Source organism: Oryza brachyantha, chromosome 1, assembly GCF_000231095.2.
Source record: "Oryza brachyantha chromosome 1, ObraRS2, whole genome shotgun sequence".
NCBI classification, from domain to species: Eukaryota; Viridiplantae; Streptophyta; class Magnoliopsida; order Poales; family Poaceae; genus Oryza; species Oryza brachyantha.
In genome coordinates, this window is record NC_023163.2 from 3,683,467 (window position 1) to 3,698,326 (window position 14,860).

The 14,860-nt window shown below is 41.2% G+C and overlaps 1 protein-coding gene across 1 annotated transcript; it reads right to left on the minus strand.

Annotated features, from left to right (window-relative positions):
- Positions 1 to 12,446: 12,446 nt before the first annotated feature.
- LOC102701486 (1-aminocyclopropane-1-carboxylate synthase 7) lies at positions 12,447 to 14,047 on the minus strand. The gene is made up of 3 exons (XM_006643804.2): positions 13,730 to 14,047; positions 13,467 to 13,627; positions 12,447 to 13,347 (listed from the first exon to the last, which is right to left on the minus strand). Exons 1-3 carry the CDS (start codon positions 14,039 to 14,041, stop codon positions 12,447 to 12,449), a joined length of 1,374 nt encoding a protein of 457 aa, XP_006643867.1. The 5' UTR covers positions 14,042 to 14,047.
- Positions 14,048 to 14,860: the final 813 nt, after the last annotated feature.

Consider the following 14,860-nt stretch of genomic DNA (forward strand, 5'->3'; position numbering starts at 1 on the left):
CAAACTTGTCTGCACCCACCTTTTTTTTTCGCCCGCTATGCCCGATTTTGACGTGAATCGTAGCGTATTTGTCGCTCCAGCTAAATCTAGCGACATGAGATACTTGTGACCAATAGGACTGAATAATTATTTTCACGACTTTTTTTATGTGATTTTGTTGATCGAGAATTGCTTAAGGCAGTGTTGGGATATGAGGTTTGGCTTGAACTAACAATTCGTTTTCATGAGCACGTTTCTTGAACCTTTAAAATTTATATTTCGTATGAAAAAAATGTATATATCAATTTTCTTAAAACATAAGTAAATCCATTTTTACTTAACCTTCAGCTAGAGACATTGCCTAAAAGACTTTTGAAAATGAAGATACATGAAATTTCAGAAACTCAAAATAAGTCATTTTTCCTAGGTCAGATTGGATGAAATGCTCTGGAAAAGCGATAGATGCAGCACGATGGAATTCATCTACTGGGAATACGGTGTGCCTTTTGTGCCTGCCAGCTCAGAGCTTTGTGGCGGCCCATCAGATGCTGAGCTGGACGGGGCCCACAGGTCAGTCGAACGAAAGAGGAGGAGGTGGAGAACACTTGAGCGCGTCATGGGGTTCTCCTGATTGGCCGCGCCCTGGTGGGGGCCACCTGTCAGTGGTTAGCAATGCATTTGGGAGTACCATGCTCTGTCTCGTGAATCACGACAAAAGTTAATACTGTTCACTAGCCTCTCAAGCCGGTATATTTTGGATTAGTCCAAATACTTATCGTTCTGTGATTTTGGTATACAACTCCATTTCTATATCTATTTTTTATGCTTTTTTAAAGTAATTTTATAGTTTTTGAGAATGTATCTAGATACTACTATCAAATTTATCCTAAAATTTTGATATCTCTTGGTACTTACTTAAGTACCGTAAAATTGCACTTTTTTCTGTAGGAGTCAATTAAATTAGTGAGGAAATATAAATGGTTAGAAAATTTATAATGTTTTATGCATGTTTTTTATGCGGTTTCAGCGTTAACCTGGAGTGGGTATTTTTAGCCGGCAATGTGTATTTCAGTATTATTTAACAAAAAGCAAAAAATAGAAAAATATTATACTTATTTTTCAAGTTATGTTTTGAGAGCCTTACAGGTGGTCGGTTTGGTTGACTTGCCAGCTGAACAACGTTTCTCATACTTCTTTGCCTGTCCTAATTAAGCACCTCTCTTTCACACACAAGCAAAGCAAGCTTAGATTCTTAATCGTTAGCTTTCCTTCTGTTTGTTTGGTCGTCTTTGTCAAACCTTTTGGATGGTAAAGGGGAGCTCAAGCTAAACCAGGACAGCCATTGTTATTTCAGCCAATGCTTTTTCTTTCTTTGTTTGTTTGTTTTCTTTTTTAGCTTGCAAGGAGGCAAGGAACCAATGCTTTTTCATTGCTACGAAAGGTGCTCGATTTTTTTAAAAATAGATTTGTTTTTAACATCTGCTAAACACATTTGCATGTGGAGAAGATCTCACAGGGTCGCAATGGCTTATATAATTATGTTTGTTCTAACTGATCATGAGATCTTCAGATGGAAGCTTAATTTAGTGAGCTCCTAGTAATTAGCAAGTGGCCATATATAAACCGGTCATAAATGTGATCCACGTGAAATAACCCTGCAGTGCAGGCGGTCGATGGATCGATCCCGAGAGAGATCTCACCACCGCACGCTTCATTGAATCATTTGCGAGGTCGCAATTAATCATCGCAGATGCATCTGAAACTGAGAGAGGCAGCTGGGACCTGCAGGTGATGGACTCGCATATTGCGATCAGTGAACGATGATGATGATTCCGTAATAATCACAAGTGTTAGTGTCACTGTTTGTTACTCTGAAGAAAAAAGCTAGCTGAACCTTTGATTGCAAGCTGAATTCGACTGCTAGTCACTGGCTTGCTGTTGCTTAATCACCCTTCAGAACTGCAGCATTGCCACTTGCTAGCTAGTGTTCAAGTGGTAAGTAAATTAGTTAATTGCCTTTGATTAGTTCCATGGCAAGCGTGGGAGCTTTGTGGATGGATCTGAATTCTGACGAGGTTTGATTTGGTGCAGAAGCTGCAGCAAAGGTAGATCGAGCAGAGGAGAGCACGAGTGGCACAGGGATCAGTCGGTCCAAGGTCTCCATCAGAGTTCGTCGGTTGGTCTAATTACCCCTACTGACCAAGGCAAATACTATACTATATTTGACTTAATTGCATCCGAGATCGTGTGGCGTTCCATGTCTCCGTGTACTAGGGGAGATCATCGAAGCTTCTTCCTTTATTAATCCTTCTGCTCGTCCATCACGTCGTGGGTGCAGCGTGAGTGCGTGCAGTAATGGCCGGCGATCTCTCGTCGATTGGAAGTTAATTACTTTCTTTTAATCTTCTTCTTCGTGTTGTTGCTCAGATAACCCCACGTTGTTGATGTTCGTAGAGAGTACGGCGTGCAGTCTTAATAAGTAGGCTTAATTTCCACCGCTGTGATTCAATTCGGACATTCAGTTATAGTTTCGTTCTTTCTCTGGAGTTTTGCATTTCTAAGTCTCATGAGATCAATTCAGAGTTTCAGACATTTGCATGATCTATTCAGTAGATCAGTTATATCTTTTAGTGTATTCTTTTTTCCCTGAAAAAATATCTTTTTTAGGTCTCATGAGATCATTTCAGAATTCCAGACATTCACTGATCTATTCCGCTACTACTTGTACTATTCCTTTCTCTCTGAAAAAGAACCTCTTTTGCGTTCTCCTGAGATCAAATTACACAAAATTCCAGAAATCAATGTGATTTCGTATGATATGATGAAGGTGTTGTGCCGGTAAGCGGTAGCCGGCAATATAATTGGGTTAGTTATCAGTTGACTTGCAATTAAGTAGGCAGACCAGTTAAACTTTTCGTGTTAGGATTATTGTTAGGTCCAATGCCAACCAAATACTCCGTTCTTTTTTGTCCATATATGTGTCACTCGATCTCGCATGCTGTATAATCTGTCAAACTTGTCAAATTTTCCTAAAAGTTGTGACAGCGAAGCCAATCAAATCGAGTAATAGTAGGCTAGATTGGCTCTTGTGTCGATGGACAGGAGCAGGGAAAATTTCAGAGTTTCAGTACGATATATGATAGATACAGATCCAACTTCGATCACTTTCGTGAAAAAAAAGTTTTTTTTTTTGCTGTGAATCAACAGAGCATGCAAATTAATCCTGAAAGCTGCATTTACTGTTCATGCATGCAAACAGGCAAAAAGAAAATAAAAAAAAGAAGCAAAATATGCACATGTCATCGCTAGCCTGACACCTACCGAATACGCATAAGCAGACCAGCTTGCAATCGAGAAACACTGAATAATTCAAGCAAATCAGATGATTCAGGAAAGGCAACAAAATCATGGCACTAACATCTCATCTGTAAACAAAGCTTAATCAGATTATGGTAGTGCGTGTAATGTGTAGTATGTGCATTGCACCTGTTCGTGACAGGCTGACAGCATACATACTTTTCTGAATTACGTACACTTCTGAATTTCTTCTTTGATTAATTAACCTATTGCCTAACGCTCCTGATTTTGTTCTTTGTATTATCTGTTGGCTTCGTCCTGTAAGTTATCAATTGACTAGGCTTCATTGGTCATTCGGAAATGGAATTACAATAAACAATCATCAGTTTAAGCTGGCAGCTAACTGCATGACAGGCCATCGGTTTCATATACGTGGGTAGTTCCAGAAGTAGTGGCACACAGACGAGTCAGGACTATCGTTTAGTTTCAGCAACATTTTCTCCATAATCAATTGGAACAAGCAACCGGATTAAAATAAGTGCAGGCCGTATAACCAATCAAAACAAGACAAGAGACTTCGGCCAATTGGCCATCTGTTTGAAACCCACGAATTACACGTGAACGGATCCACTTCACAAGAAATTGGAGAAATTATAACTAAGTTCCTGGAGATTTGCTTCAGTCCAATAAAAAATAACAAAAAATATCTCAAGGTACCGGTACCTCACAGTACCAAATCGTGTCTGACCATTGAATCTAACAGTACACATCTTACTCAGCTAGATCCAATAGTGAAAAATAATTTGGTACCTCGAGGTACTGGTATCTTGAGATACTTTTTGTTGTACCGAAGCAAATCTCAAGTTCCTGACACTTTGACGTGAAACTTAACTGGTTGAACGAAGTCACCGGATTGAGAAGCTCTGCAGATTACAGCACTAATCTGAACCACGTGATAAACATTACCACCAAGAACTCCTTTAAAAAGAAAAAAAAATCTCCATGGACTGTCGGTGAGCAAAGCTTAGCAGCAGCATGGAGCTGGTCTCCATCATCGTCCACATCTGCATACCATGGCCCATATGTAGTACAGGTACTCGCTGCTGTGCCATTGTGGCTTCATCGTCTCCATTGATGGAGCATGCAGGTGAATGATGATGATGATGTTGATGACGACGATCAATTGATGCTGTGCACTGCATGGGAATCATTGATGGCGAAAAAACCCATCGGTAAGTAGATTGCCTGCCCATTCTTGACCACCGGCAGTAAATAGCAGCCGTGCAAATAATTCAAGCAAAGCATGCTGCAGGCCAGCAACAGCAATGGCAGCAGCCAGCAGCCACTGGTCACTTGCAGAGATGGCACAGGAGGCGCCTCTGAACTGTGTTGGCATCCATGGCCATGGCCATGGCCACGGCCACGCGGCTCGTCAGAGGAAGAATCTGGAGGAGACATGGGTTAATTCAGCACCAGTGATGGTACTGCAGGATTAGGGCTATAATAATGCAGGGTTTGGTTTAGGCCATTGTGCATCAAAGTTAAGCTACTGGTTTCCAGTCCTGCAGAACCAGTAGCATGAATGCATTGCAGGATTGGGTTTTCAGAGCTTGAAGTTACTGTGCAGATCTACAAGTCTCTGTCGTGTGAGATGTTTGTTTGGAGCTGAAATACGCCCCAAGAAGAATCAAGATTTATGTCTGAAATTCTTCCAGTTGAGAGAAGAGTTTTTTCCATGAAACAGCCAAGGTCGTTGTACGAAAGATTCTTGCTACGTGTGGATGGATGCGAGCTTTGGTCTAGCGACAGCAGGCGGCGTGCAGTGGGACGTTGTTTGCAAGCTACCGGGCGTTGCAACAGTCTTCAGAACCCATGATTGGGTTGTGCACATGGAAGAACAACATCAGGATCCCGTATCTGAATATATTTTACCAATCAACTGAAATCCGACAGGCACACCGCACATCAGTTCTTCTTCTCGGTCGGTTCAGACTCCGCGTTGAAATGATTAAACGCACCGAGATTAGCTCCTAAATTTAGTGTTTGAAATGGGGATGAATTCTGCATGCGGCTAGCCATGCTGATCAATCATTTGATTGGCTGGTTGTCAATCTGTTGTGCACTTATTCCTCTTCTTCTCCCAACTAATTATAATAATCCTATGCTTTGGATTTTCCTTATAAAAAAGAGAGAGAAGCAGCAGCAGCAGCAGCGAGCAATACAAAGATTGTTCACTTCATTGCCGAAAAAACATTACCAACACCATGGTAATGCCAAATTTTAACATTACCAAATATTAGTATGGTTGGGTATTGTTTAGTTTAAGTCCTTTCTAAATTTCGGTATACGTTTTAAAAGTAGAAATTTTTAGAGTTACCGAAATTTGGTAGGGTTATGTGTGTCATTTTTTTTTTATCGGATGCAGGTAGGGTTGTGTTGATGGTGATATGTTCTTGCAGATTTTGGAAGGGTTGAACAAGCCCATAATATGGTTATAAAGGGCCGTAAGGGTACAAGAAGATTCAAGCCCATGAATGCAAGATGAGCTAATCCTGTGGGCTTAGCTATATATGGGCCTCAACGCTGGGGTGAAATGAAAGCCCATGGGCCTCCCTAAACGAAAGGGTAATTGAAGTAGACATGGTCTAATGCTGATTGAAGCTACATTGATTGTTCTTGATATTATTACGAAGTTTTACCGAAGTTAATTGTCCCAAAAAATCCTCATGATAAAAAACATCATTTTTTAGCCACTGATATATATCTACATCACAATTCAGAAAATGCTATTATCCATGGTTGCATGTTGGCAAACCAAGTAGCACAAGATTCTTTCTTTTAGATGGCCAGAGGACAAACATCAACATGGTTTTTGGAGTTCAGTGGCTATTATTTTCGTCTGAACATTCAATTAGCCAACTTGATATATCATCCATATATGATGTATCCATAAGCTGTCTGTTGCAGCGGCGAAAAGGCAAAATATAGGAGTATCATATTGCTCCAAATGAAAGAAAATGACACTAGGAGTCATCGCATCCAGTGTGTGCTCAATCACCACACATCCAGCAAAACATAAATATTTTCTTGCTTGAAGGAAAAAAAAAGAGCAATATATGCATGTTTAGTCACCAATTCACTACTGTGGCATTTATTAAGCAGGGTAAGAAAGTCATCTATGTTGTCTAGAAAATCCAAAAGTTCTACTAAATTACTAATACATTATAGATTATATATTTGACCTGCATGAATGAACAGCCGGCGCCGATTTTCCTCTCCGGACACAAACCAAAACTGCAGCAGAAGCCCACAGAATTCCAGGCAGAATTGCCCAGAATACAGGAGATGAAGTCACCAAAAGCAGGTTCAGTTATGTGCAGCAATGACCTTTGCCATAAGTCTAATCTGACAAGACTGACATAACTGCATAAACAAATTGCAGGATTAATTAGTCAAACAGAATCAGTGGTTACCAGTGTAGTGTTGGACTGTGAAACTTCTAAAACTGCAGAGTCAAAACCCTATCAGTTATATTCAGGCCAGGGGGAGAAGGACACATGCAGTTGCAGGTGAGATTGATGAGTTGTTTATCTCAAGGTTGACTTGCAGAGATGGCCATGCATGCAGCTGGTTTACTTATTGTGCTAAAATAACATTTTTGATCATCAGCTGCATTATCTCTGCCAATGTCAATGCACATCTCGTCAAAAAACACTAATTCTTTTTTCCTTCCTCGAAAAGATTGTCAAAAGCATTACGTTTATATGGAGTGATAATGACACCATGGTAATAAACTAGTTTACTTTGTGGAGTGTTGATTAATTAGCATAGATGGTATAGTATACTAGTATATGTATATTGCACTTGCATTTGCATGCATGCGTACAAGCTAGCTGATTAGGAGATCCGTTTGGAAGATACTCCTCTTTATTAATTCTTGAGTGCTTATCATCACCGTCGATCCATTGTGGCGTCATTAGCTAGCTTAGGGGATCGATGTATAGTATAGTCAATGATCAAGATATACTTAGTATTTTCGATCAGTCTGTAAGTTCGTTACTTTATCTACTAAGGGTGAAACGGTATATCTACAAATAAAAAATAATTTATTTGTACACGTCATTGATTTTTATACACGTTTAACTATTCGCCTTATTCAAAAAATTACATAAGTATTAATTATTTTTATATCATTTCATTTATTGTTAAATGTACTTTTATGCATATATATAGCTTTACATATTTGATAAATTTTTTAAATAATACGAATAGTCAAATATTCATAAAAAAATCAACGGCGTCAAACATTTAGGGATGGAGGTAGAATTACAATCACCATCATAGATGACATTTTGGCTGTTATGCAAGAAGTCATCGTCAACCATAGCTTTGCACAATCATGGTTAGCATGACAATCACTAGCCAAGTTGCTATTGTTTTGATCATTCTTGTCAAGAGAACCAAACAAATTTTCTAGAGGCAAGTTGTCCTTTCAGATGTGTCGTCTGTTGTTCTCACACGGCAACTAGCCCTAGCATTCCTTCCCAATCTTCTGCAGAAGAACACATTAAACTAGTAACCCAACTTGAAAAATTTGTAATTGCACTGACTGCAGATCCAATGCATGCAGCATGAGAAAACAATGCACAACTGCATGTGGCTGCTAGCTGCTGCCAGCTCCGGATATATCATATATAGATGAGGCATGGCAGATATATATCTGAAGCTAATTAAGCTTCAGGCTGGCATGGAATGGAGGAGCACTATCAGAAAATGACCTTAGTGAGTATAATGTTGACTGTTCCAATAGTTCAAGTGCTGACTCTTGTGATAATATAGAGAAGAAAATTTTTCACTTGGAATGCAACTCACAATGACTGTTGAATCAAGCTACATTGGTCCATCGGAGTACAGAAAAAACTAGGATTTACCATGTTAAAGGTTCTTCTCGCTCATTAGCTTACTTTCTCACTGACATGTGGATCTACATATAGCGTGAAAAATACCAACTTGTCCACGACAACATACCTACGCTTTCTTTAGGTAACCATGAACATATTGCTGATTTATGCCTTTTGAATTCTGAATTGATGTTTATTTACTATTAATTGACTTTGTTAGGAAGTCCATTTGACAACAAGTTCCTTTTATGTATTAGGGAATTTCATTTACTCTAAATTGTATTCGGCATGGGTTTTCATTTACAGTACAATTGTCTCAATGGAAATATGAATGTCATATACCTTCTTTTGGCTACCTTTTCTTTTGTCAAACTTTCTCATGGATAGGCCTTAAAATCAAGTCATACTTTAGCTAGTAAAATAAATATCACCCTCACTTTGAGAGTCATTGTCACAATTCTTTTTTTTATAGAAAAACTATACTTCATCAAACATCAAACTTGCTTAATTGTGCGCAGGACAACTAGGGGCTACAAAACAAAGGCCTAGGGCCGCTTTCGCGGTGAGGGTAAGTTAAACTTACCCTCTTATTTTTCATGCGCACGATTCCCGAACTGCAAAATATTATATTTTTTGCAAAACTTTTCTATAGAAAAGTTGTTTTAAAAAATCATATTTTTTAATAATTAATAATTAATTAATCATGTACTGATCTATTACTACGTTTTGCGTGCTGAATAAGTTAACTTATCACACCACCCAACCGAACAGGGCCTAGGAATAATCTGTGAGTACTACCACACTAGTCACAACTCATGCCATCTTTTCCATGATATTACCAAGTGGCTGGTCACAAGCCATTCTATCTTTTCCATGATATTGTAAGCATCTAGTCAATGCAAATTGAACCCATGATTGAAAAGCATAGGAGTTGTTCATGCAAGTCTACCTATCATTAATTTGTTTAACAAAGATTTGTTTATTCAGATATTAAGAAATAACTCTATACTGCTCTTGTTCTCCCTAAACTCTGGTGTTACAGTACTAAAAAGATCATAGAATTGAGTTCTAAAGCATAAACCATGTGGGATGACCACAATTCACTCGTATCACGATTACAGAAAGATGATTTCTCAAAGAAAAAGAACTCTTACATCCGTATTATTGCTTAGTTAGATCTCAAAGGTGTATGTTAATATTTAATCAACACACATATTAATTTGCACGATTTCCCGAAAGCTATAGCAGTTTTTGTGAGTTGTTTGTCACATGCCGGTTGCATGTTCATAGCACAGTTACATTTTAAAGATTTTTGAAGGGTTTTTTTTGTCGAATGTTATATAGACAGTCTCTTAATTTGTTGGCTAATCAACTGATAAGTTGATTCAAGCAGAGCATTTGACACAACCTGTTTGAAATGCTTTTATTTATTGATAGAAATGTTTTACACTTCCAGCCACTAGCTTGATCAGGTGCGCACAGTCAGGAATAGTATCCCTACATTTTTTTTAATTTGGGATCTACTGTTGATTATTGGACTTATTAAAAAAATTATATATTTATTAATTATTTTACTATGATTGATTTATTATTAAATAGACTCTAAGTATAAATTATAATTTTATATATTTATACAAAAAATTCAAATAAAACGAATTATCAAACATAGATATAAAAGTCAATGATGTTAAATGAGAAAGAAAGAATGTGTAAGTTAGGCCAAATTTTATGATCACTGAGAAAGTAACTTTACTTTACGTACCAGGTAACGCTAACACAGACGTTTTTTTTTTAAAAAAAAAGAAAAGAACTTATAAGACGTTCACGTGGAACCGTCCAAGACAAAAAAAAAAAAAAAAGGAAGGCGGTAAGACAGACAACTGTGATCCGTTAATGGAGCTGTGAGGCCGTGATTAGGACAGTGCAAAAAAAAAAAAAACCCGTTCCGGCCGGCGCAACATACATAGGAAGAAGAAGCTCTCCATATTCTCCATGACAACCTGATTAATTAACCTACCTGGACACAGCTAGATCGATCGATCGAAAGGTCTCCCAAATTCTCAAGAACATATTCTCGATCGCGGCCGGATGCCTGATAGCTACTACACCTAGCTAGCTATGCGCTCCGCCGCTCGCCGGGATGTTTGTTCCTTCACGCGCACGAGGCATGCAAATTACAGCGTCGTCGACGGCGACCTGAGCGAACCGGAGCCGCCGCCGCCGCCGCCGCTCCCGAGCGGACAAGTGGACGTCGTCGGTACGTTCTTCGTCTCCAGCCCCGGCCCAAATGCGGCGATGCGCAAGCGTGTGTAACAATATTCCAATGCTCCAAATCAATCATGAATCAAGATCAATCAGTCAAGCAGCTGAAAAGCTGAACACTACACTTCGATCAGTACGAACTAATCCTTGCCGATGCTTCTCCCAACAAGACCCCGTAATGTAATCAGGCACAGCTAGACTGCAAGAAACATGAGAGATCTGCTGCCTGCTACTGATGAGCCGTTCAGTCAGACGATCGACGACGACGACGACCAAGTTGCAAGTGTGGTTGAGAGAGACGATCGAATTAGGGTGCATGCCAACCTGGCGAGAATTCAGGCGCCGATCGATCACACGCGCACACAACGACGACGATTCGGGCGCCGAGACAGCCGAATATCTTTGCCGGCTCCCTGCCTGCCTACGTGTTGGTGCTAGCTTCGCATCCATGGTAACGGTCCAGCACTCCAGCCTTGCCTGTCGTCTCGTCTCCCTGCTTGTCAGCTGGAGGCGGCATAAGCTCAAACCTAGGGAATGTTTGAAGAAACTGAAAAAGAAAACATAAAAAGACACATGAATGAAGATGTGAAACATGATTACTTTTTAATCGTTAATAAGCGCTTTCGCTTATGCTTATGCTTATACTTAGCAAAAATTTTATCACTACGTGACAAATTGAAAAAATAAAGATAGAATAATATGAGATATATCATTTCACAAACATGCAAATTAAAATATGACTTCTATAATTCTTAATAAAAATAACAAATTAAACTCTAAATAGTATACACATATTCACATTTATATTTGTTATTTTATTATAATTTTTATAAGTTTTATTTGAACTTACATGTTTGTGGAGCGATATATCTCATACTAATATACCTTCCTAAATATTATTTTAAAAAAATTATAACTATTTAGTTGATATACAATTAACGAGAGAACACCCCTTAAGAGTTAAAAATTGCTTCCCTGGAAAAGAATATGCCAAGGCCATTGGATAGAGAACCGGTATCCAACGGTAAATTTACTGACACGGTCCTACGATAAGGCCTTGTTTATAGTGATGGATATTGTTGCTAGGATTTTTGCTGAACCAAACTAATCCTACAAAATTCATATGTTTCAACAAAAGTTTCTAATTAGTATCAACGTTGTCAAAGGGATTTGACTGTTGTGCATACATGATGCTTTTCCAAAGTTACATCAAAGTGATGAGCTCAACCAAATAAATTTTCTTATCCTGGCATAGGTGGTTACTTATAAGTGTTTTTTATACAACGAATGTGACTGACTTAGCATAGGGGTGGGTTGACATTTAATTTGGGGATTTATTCTTTCATTCAATGGAGGATTCTAGCAAGGATTCAGAATTGATGTTTGTAGTTTTGATAACTACAATTCAACCATACAATATACAAATGAATAAGGTCAAAGCAAAACTGAACCACAAAAGTCAATCAACTAAAAAAATGCCTATAATGATATGCAGTTAGGATATCACTTGAGCAACCAGATGGGAAGAACGACAAGTTTGTTAGTGCAAAATAGTTTTCAAGTCAAAGTAGTCCTTACTGTAACAGTACATCTGTGGAGTTTAGAAATTTTAATGCAAGAAAGGTATCAAAAGGACTCATATACACACAAAAAAATCATGGTAAGAAAAATACCTGCAGTTAATAAATAAATTTTGTGGAATTTTCATATGAATTTTACATTAATCCCATAGGAGCTGAGAAGATTTCTCATGATATAACTGGAGCCTGAGGAGAGCCTTGCATGAGCTAAACCAGTCTTATCTGTATTTGCAGTCCCTCCAATATGTGAGAGACAAATTTCGTTTACAAAATTGATGATACATCGATGAAAAATAGATAAATGAAAGAAGTGAAGGTCACCAATTAATCCCCATAATAACTACATTTCCAACTGATTAATATGGTTTTTAATTTACCCCCCAAAAATTACTGCTACTTTTTTTTACTTCTTCAACTAAATAATTAATTAATAATGCTGTTCTTGCTGGCTTGTTGCTTTGTTCCACCTGTCCATGAAGCGGCTTATTCTGGCGAGTGCAAGATCCAGCGTGGCCAAGCTCATGTTGGCGAAGCACACCCTGAACCAGCCGGGCTCCGAGCAATGGCACGACGATCCCGGAGAGATGTTGAGCTTCACCTCGTGCAGCATCTTGTCCCACAGCCTCAGCTCCCCGGCGACGGTCGCCTCGCCGTCGCCGAGCAGCCGCCGCATGTCCATCCACACGAACAGGCCGGCATTGCCCCGGAGGCACGGCACGCCGGCGCGCGCCAGCCCGGCCACGACGTGGTCGTGCCGCTCGCGGAGACGGTCGCGGTTGGTGCGGATGTAGCTCTCGGCGAACGCCTCGTCGGACAGCATGGCGGCCAGCGTCTTCTGCGTCTGCGACGACACCAGCGTGAAGCTGGACATCCGCCGCGCCGTCGTCACGACGGCGTCGTTGTACGAGTACACCACGCCGACGCGGAACCCCGGCAGGCCGAGGTCCTTGGAGAGGCTGTACACGATGTGGACGCGGCCGGCGATGCCCTCGCCGTCGCCGCGGCGGGCGCGCGACTCGACGAGCTCCGCCACGCTGACGAGGTCCGGCGCGGCGAACACCGAGCCGGAGTATATCTCGTCGGAGATGAGGTGGATGTTGTTGCGCGCCACGAAGTCGAGGATGTCCTCGAGCGCCCTCCGCTTCACCGTGGTGCCGAGCGGGTTGGACGGGTTGGTGATCAGCACGCCGCGGACGCGCACCCCCGCCGCCGCGGCCTCGTCGTACGCCGCCTGGAGCGCGGCCGCCGTGACCTGGAACCCGTTCGCGCTGTCGCAGTGCACCGGCACGATGTTCACCCCGGTCCTCCACCTCAAGTCCCTATCAAACCTGCATGCAGCGGAGCCGCCATGGATGTCAGCAACCCAGCTCTAAAGTCTCAAGCTAGCTGCACGTGTGTAGACGAACACTATGCAGGCAATGGAACAGTAGCAGTACGTGTGGCTTACCCGGGGTAGTAAGGGGTAGGGATCAGCAGCGCGTCGCCGGGGTCGGCGAGGATGAACGTGAGGAGCTCGTTGGCGGCCGTGGCGCCGGCGGTGAGCACGATGCGGTCGGGGTCAAACCTGGCCTTGCCGCCGCGTACCTTCTCCATGAAGCTCGCCATCGCCTGCAAGCAAAATGGGCAGCCGCCGCTTCTTGATCAGTCCACCATGTGTGCATGGCGTTCGAGGCAAGCAAAGCGGCCAAAGCAGAGCACGTTCTCACGTACCGTCCTGAAGCTCTTGAGTCCATGGTAATCCTGGAACAGGGCGTTGTCCCTGAAGCTGGTGGCGCCGGCGCCCCAGCCGGCGGCCTCCGGGTGCTCCCGGAGGTAACCCTCGAGGAGGTCGAAGGAGACCTGGTTCTCGGCGAGGCCCATCTGTATGACGCCGTCCGGGTTAGCCACGGCGTCGTAGGGGTTCTCGTCGTAGGCCTTCCACCCGGCGAAGTAGGGCGAGTCCTCGCCGTGCGCGGCGGAGGTGGCCACCTGCGACAGCGGCGGCGAGCCGGCGAACGCAGCAGGCAACAGCTTGCCACCCATGATGCTCTCCCTCTCTGTCTCTGTCTCTCTCTCTCTCTCTCTCTCTCTCGCACTCTGCAGTGTCTCCCAGAAACTGGCAACCAATGCAACAGAGATAGCTCTCTCTCTCTCTTGACTGATTCCTCTTGCTTGCTATGCAATGGCAGTGCAAGAAGCCCCAAGAAGCTAGTGCACAAGTGTCTGTGTGTGTGATGATCCTAGCTTCCAAGTGTGGAGGGGTATATATAGGCAAATGCCAGTATATATACCTGTCTGAAAACACACTCATCACTCATAATCATTTGAAGTGGGAAATGGATTCTAATCCCTACAGATAATGTCCCCTCGCTTTTGCATATCATTCAAATAATTATAAAAAGAATCAATAAGATAGATTAAAATATATCATATCATTTTGTAAACATGCATATCTAAATTCGATCTCTAAGTTATAACAAATAAATAAATTAAGAGTAATTTTACCATAAAAATCAATGATACCTCTTGATACCTTAGGTATTAGGTATTATAAGATATCAAATTTTACATAGAAAATGATGGTACCTTATAGTATCTCTTAAGGATAGAAAAAAAACTCATAAATTAAACTCTGATTACAAAAAGTCATACTTTCTTTTGTAGTTGTGGAAGTCAAATTAGTGTAGTGGTAACTATTCATTAATCTATTTTGTCAAAAAAATTCCGTAGCTATTTAAATAATACGCAAGAAACGAGATAACATTCTATCTAGACTCAAAAGAGTTTCCCTTAGAGATGTCAAAGCTGTGCACAGCTAGGAGGGTTCACTGTTTAGAGGAGACCAGACTTTTTAGCTTGAGA

What these genes read in the sequence shown, in the direction of transcription:
- LOC102701486 (XM_006643804.2), bottom strand. Translation starts at nt 14,041, where the DNA reads ATGGGTGGCAAGCTGTTGCCTGCTGCGTTCGCCGGCTCGCCGCCGCTG. An exon ending in GACTCAAGAGCTTCAGGACG is followed by an intron (nt 13,628 to 13,729) that starts GTACGTGAGAAC and finishes TTTTGCTTGCAG; the next exon opens with GCGATGGCGAGCTTCATGGA. An exon ending in CCTACCCCTTACTACCCCGG is followed by an intron (nt 13,348 to 13,466) that starts GTAAGCCACACG and finishes CGCTGCATGCAG; the next exon opens with GTTTGATAGGGACTTGAGGT.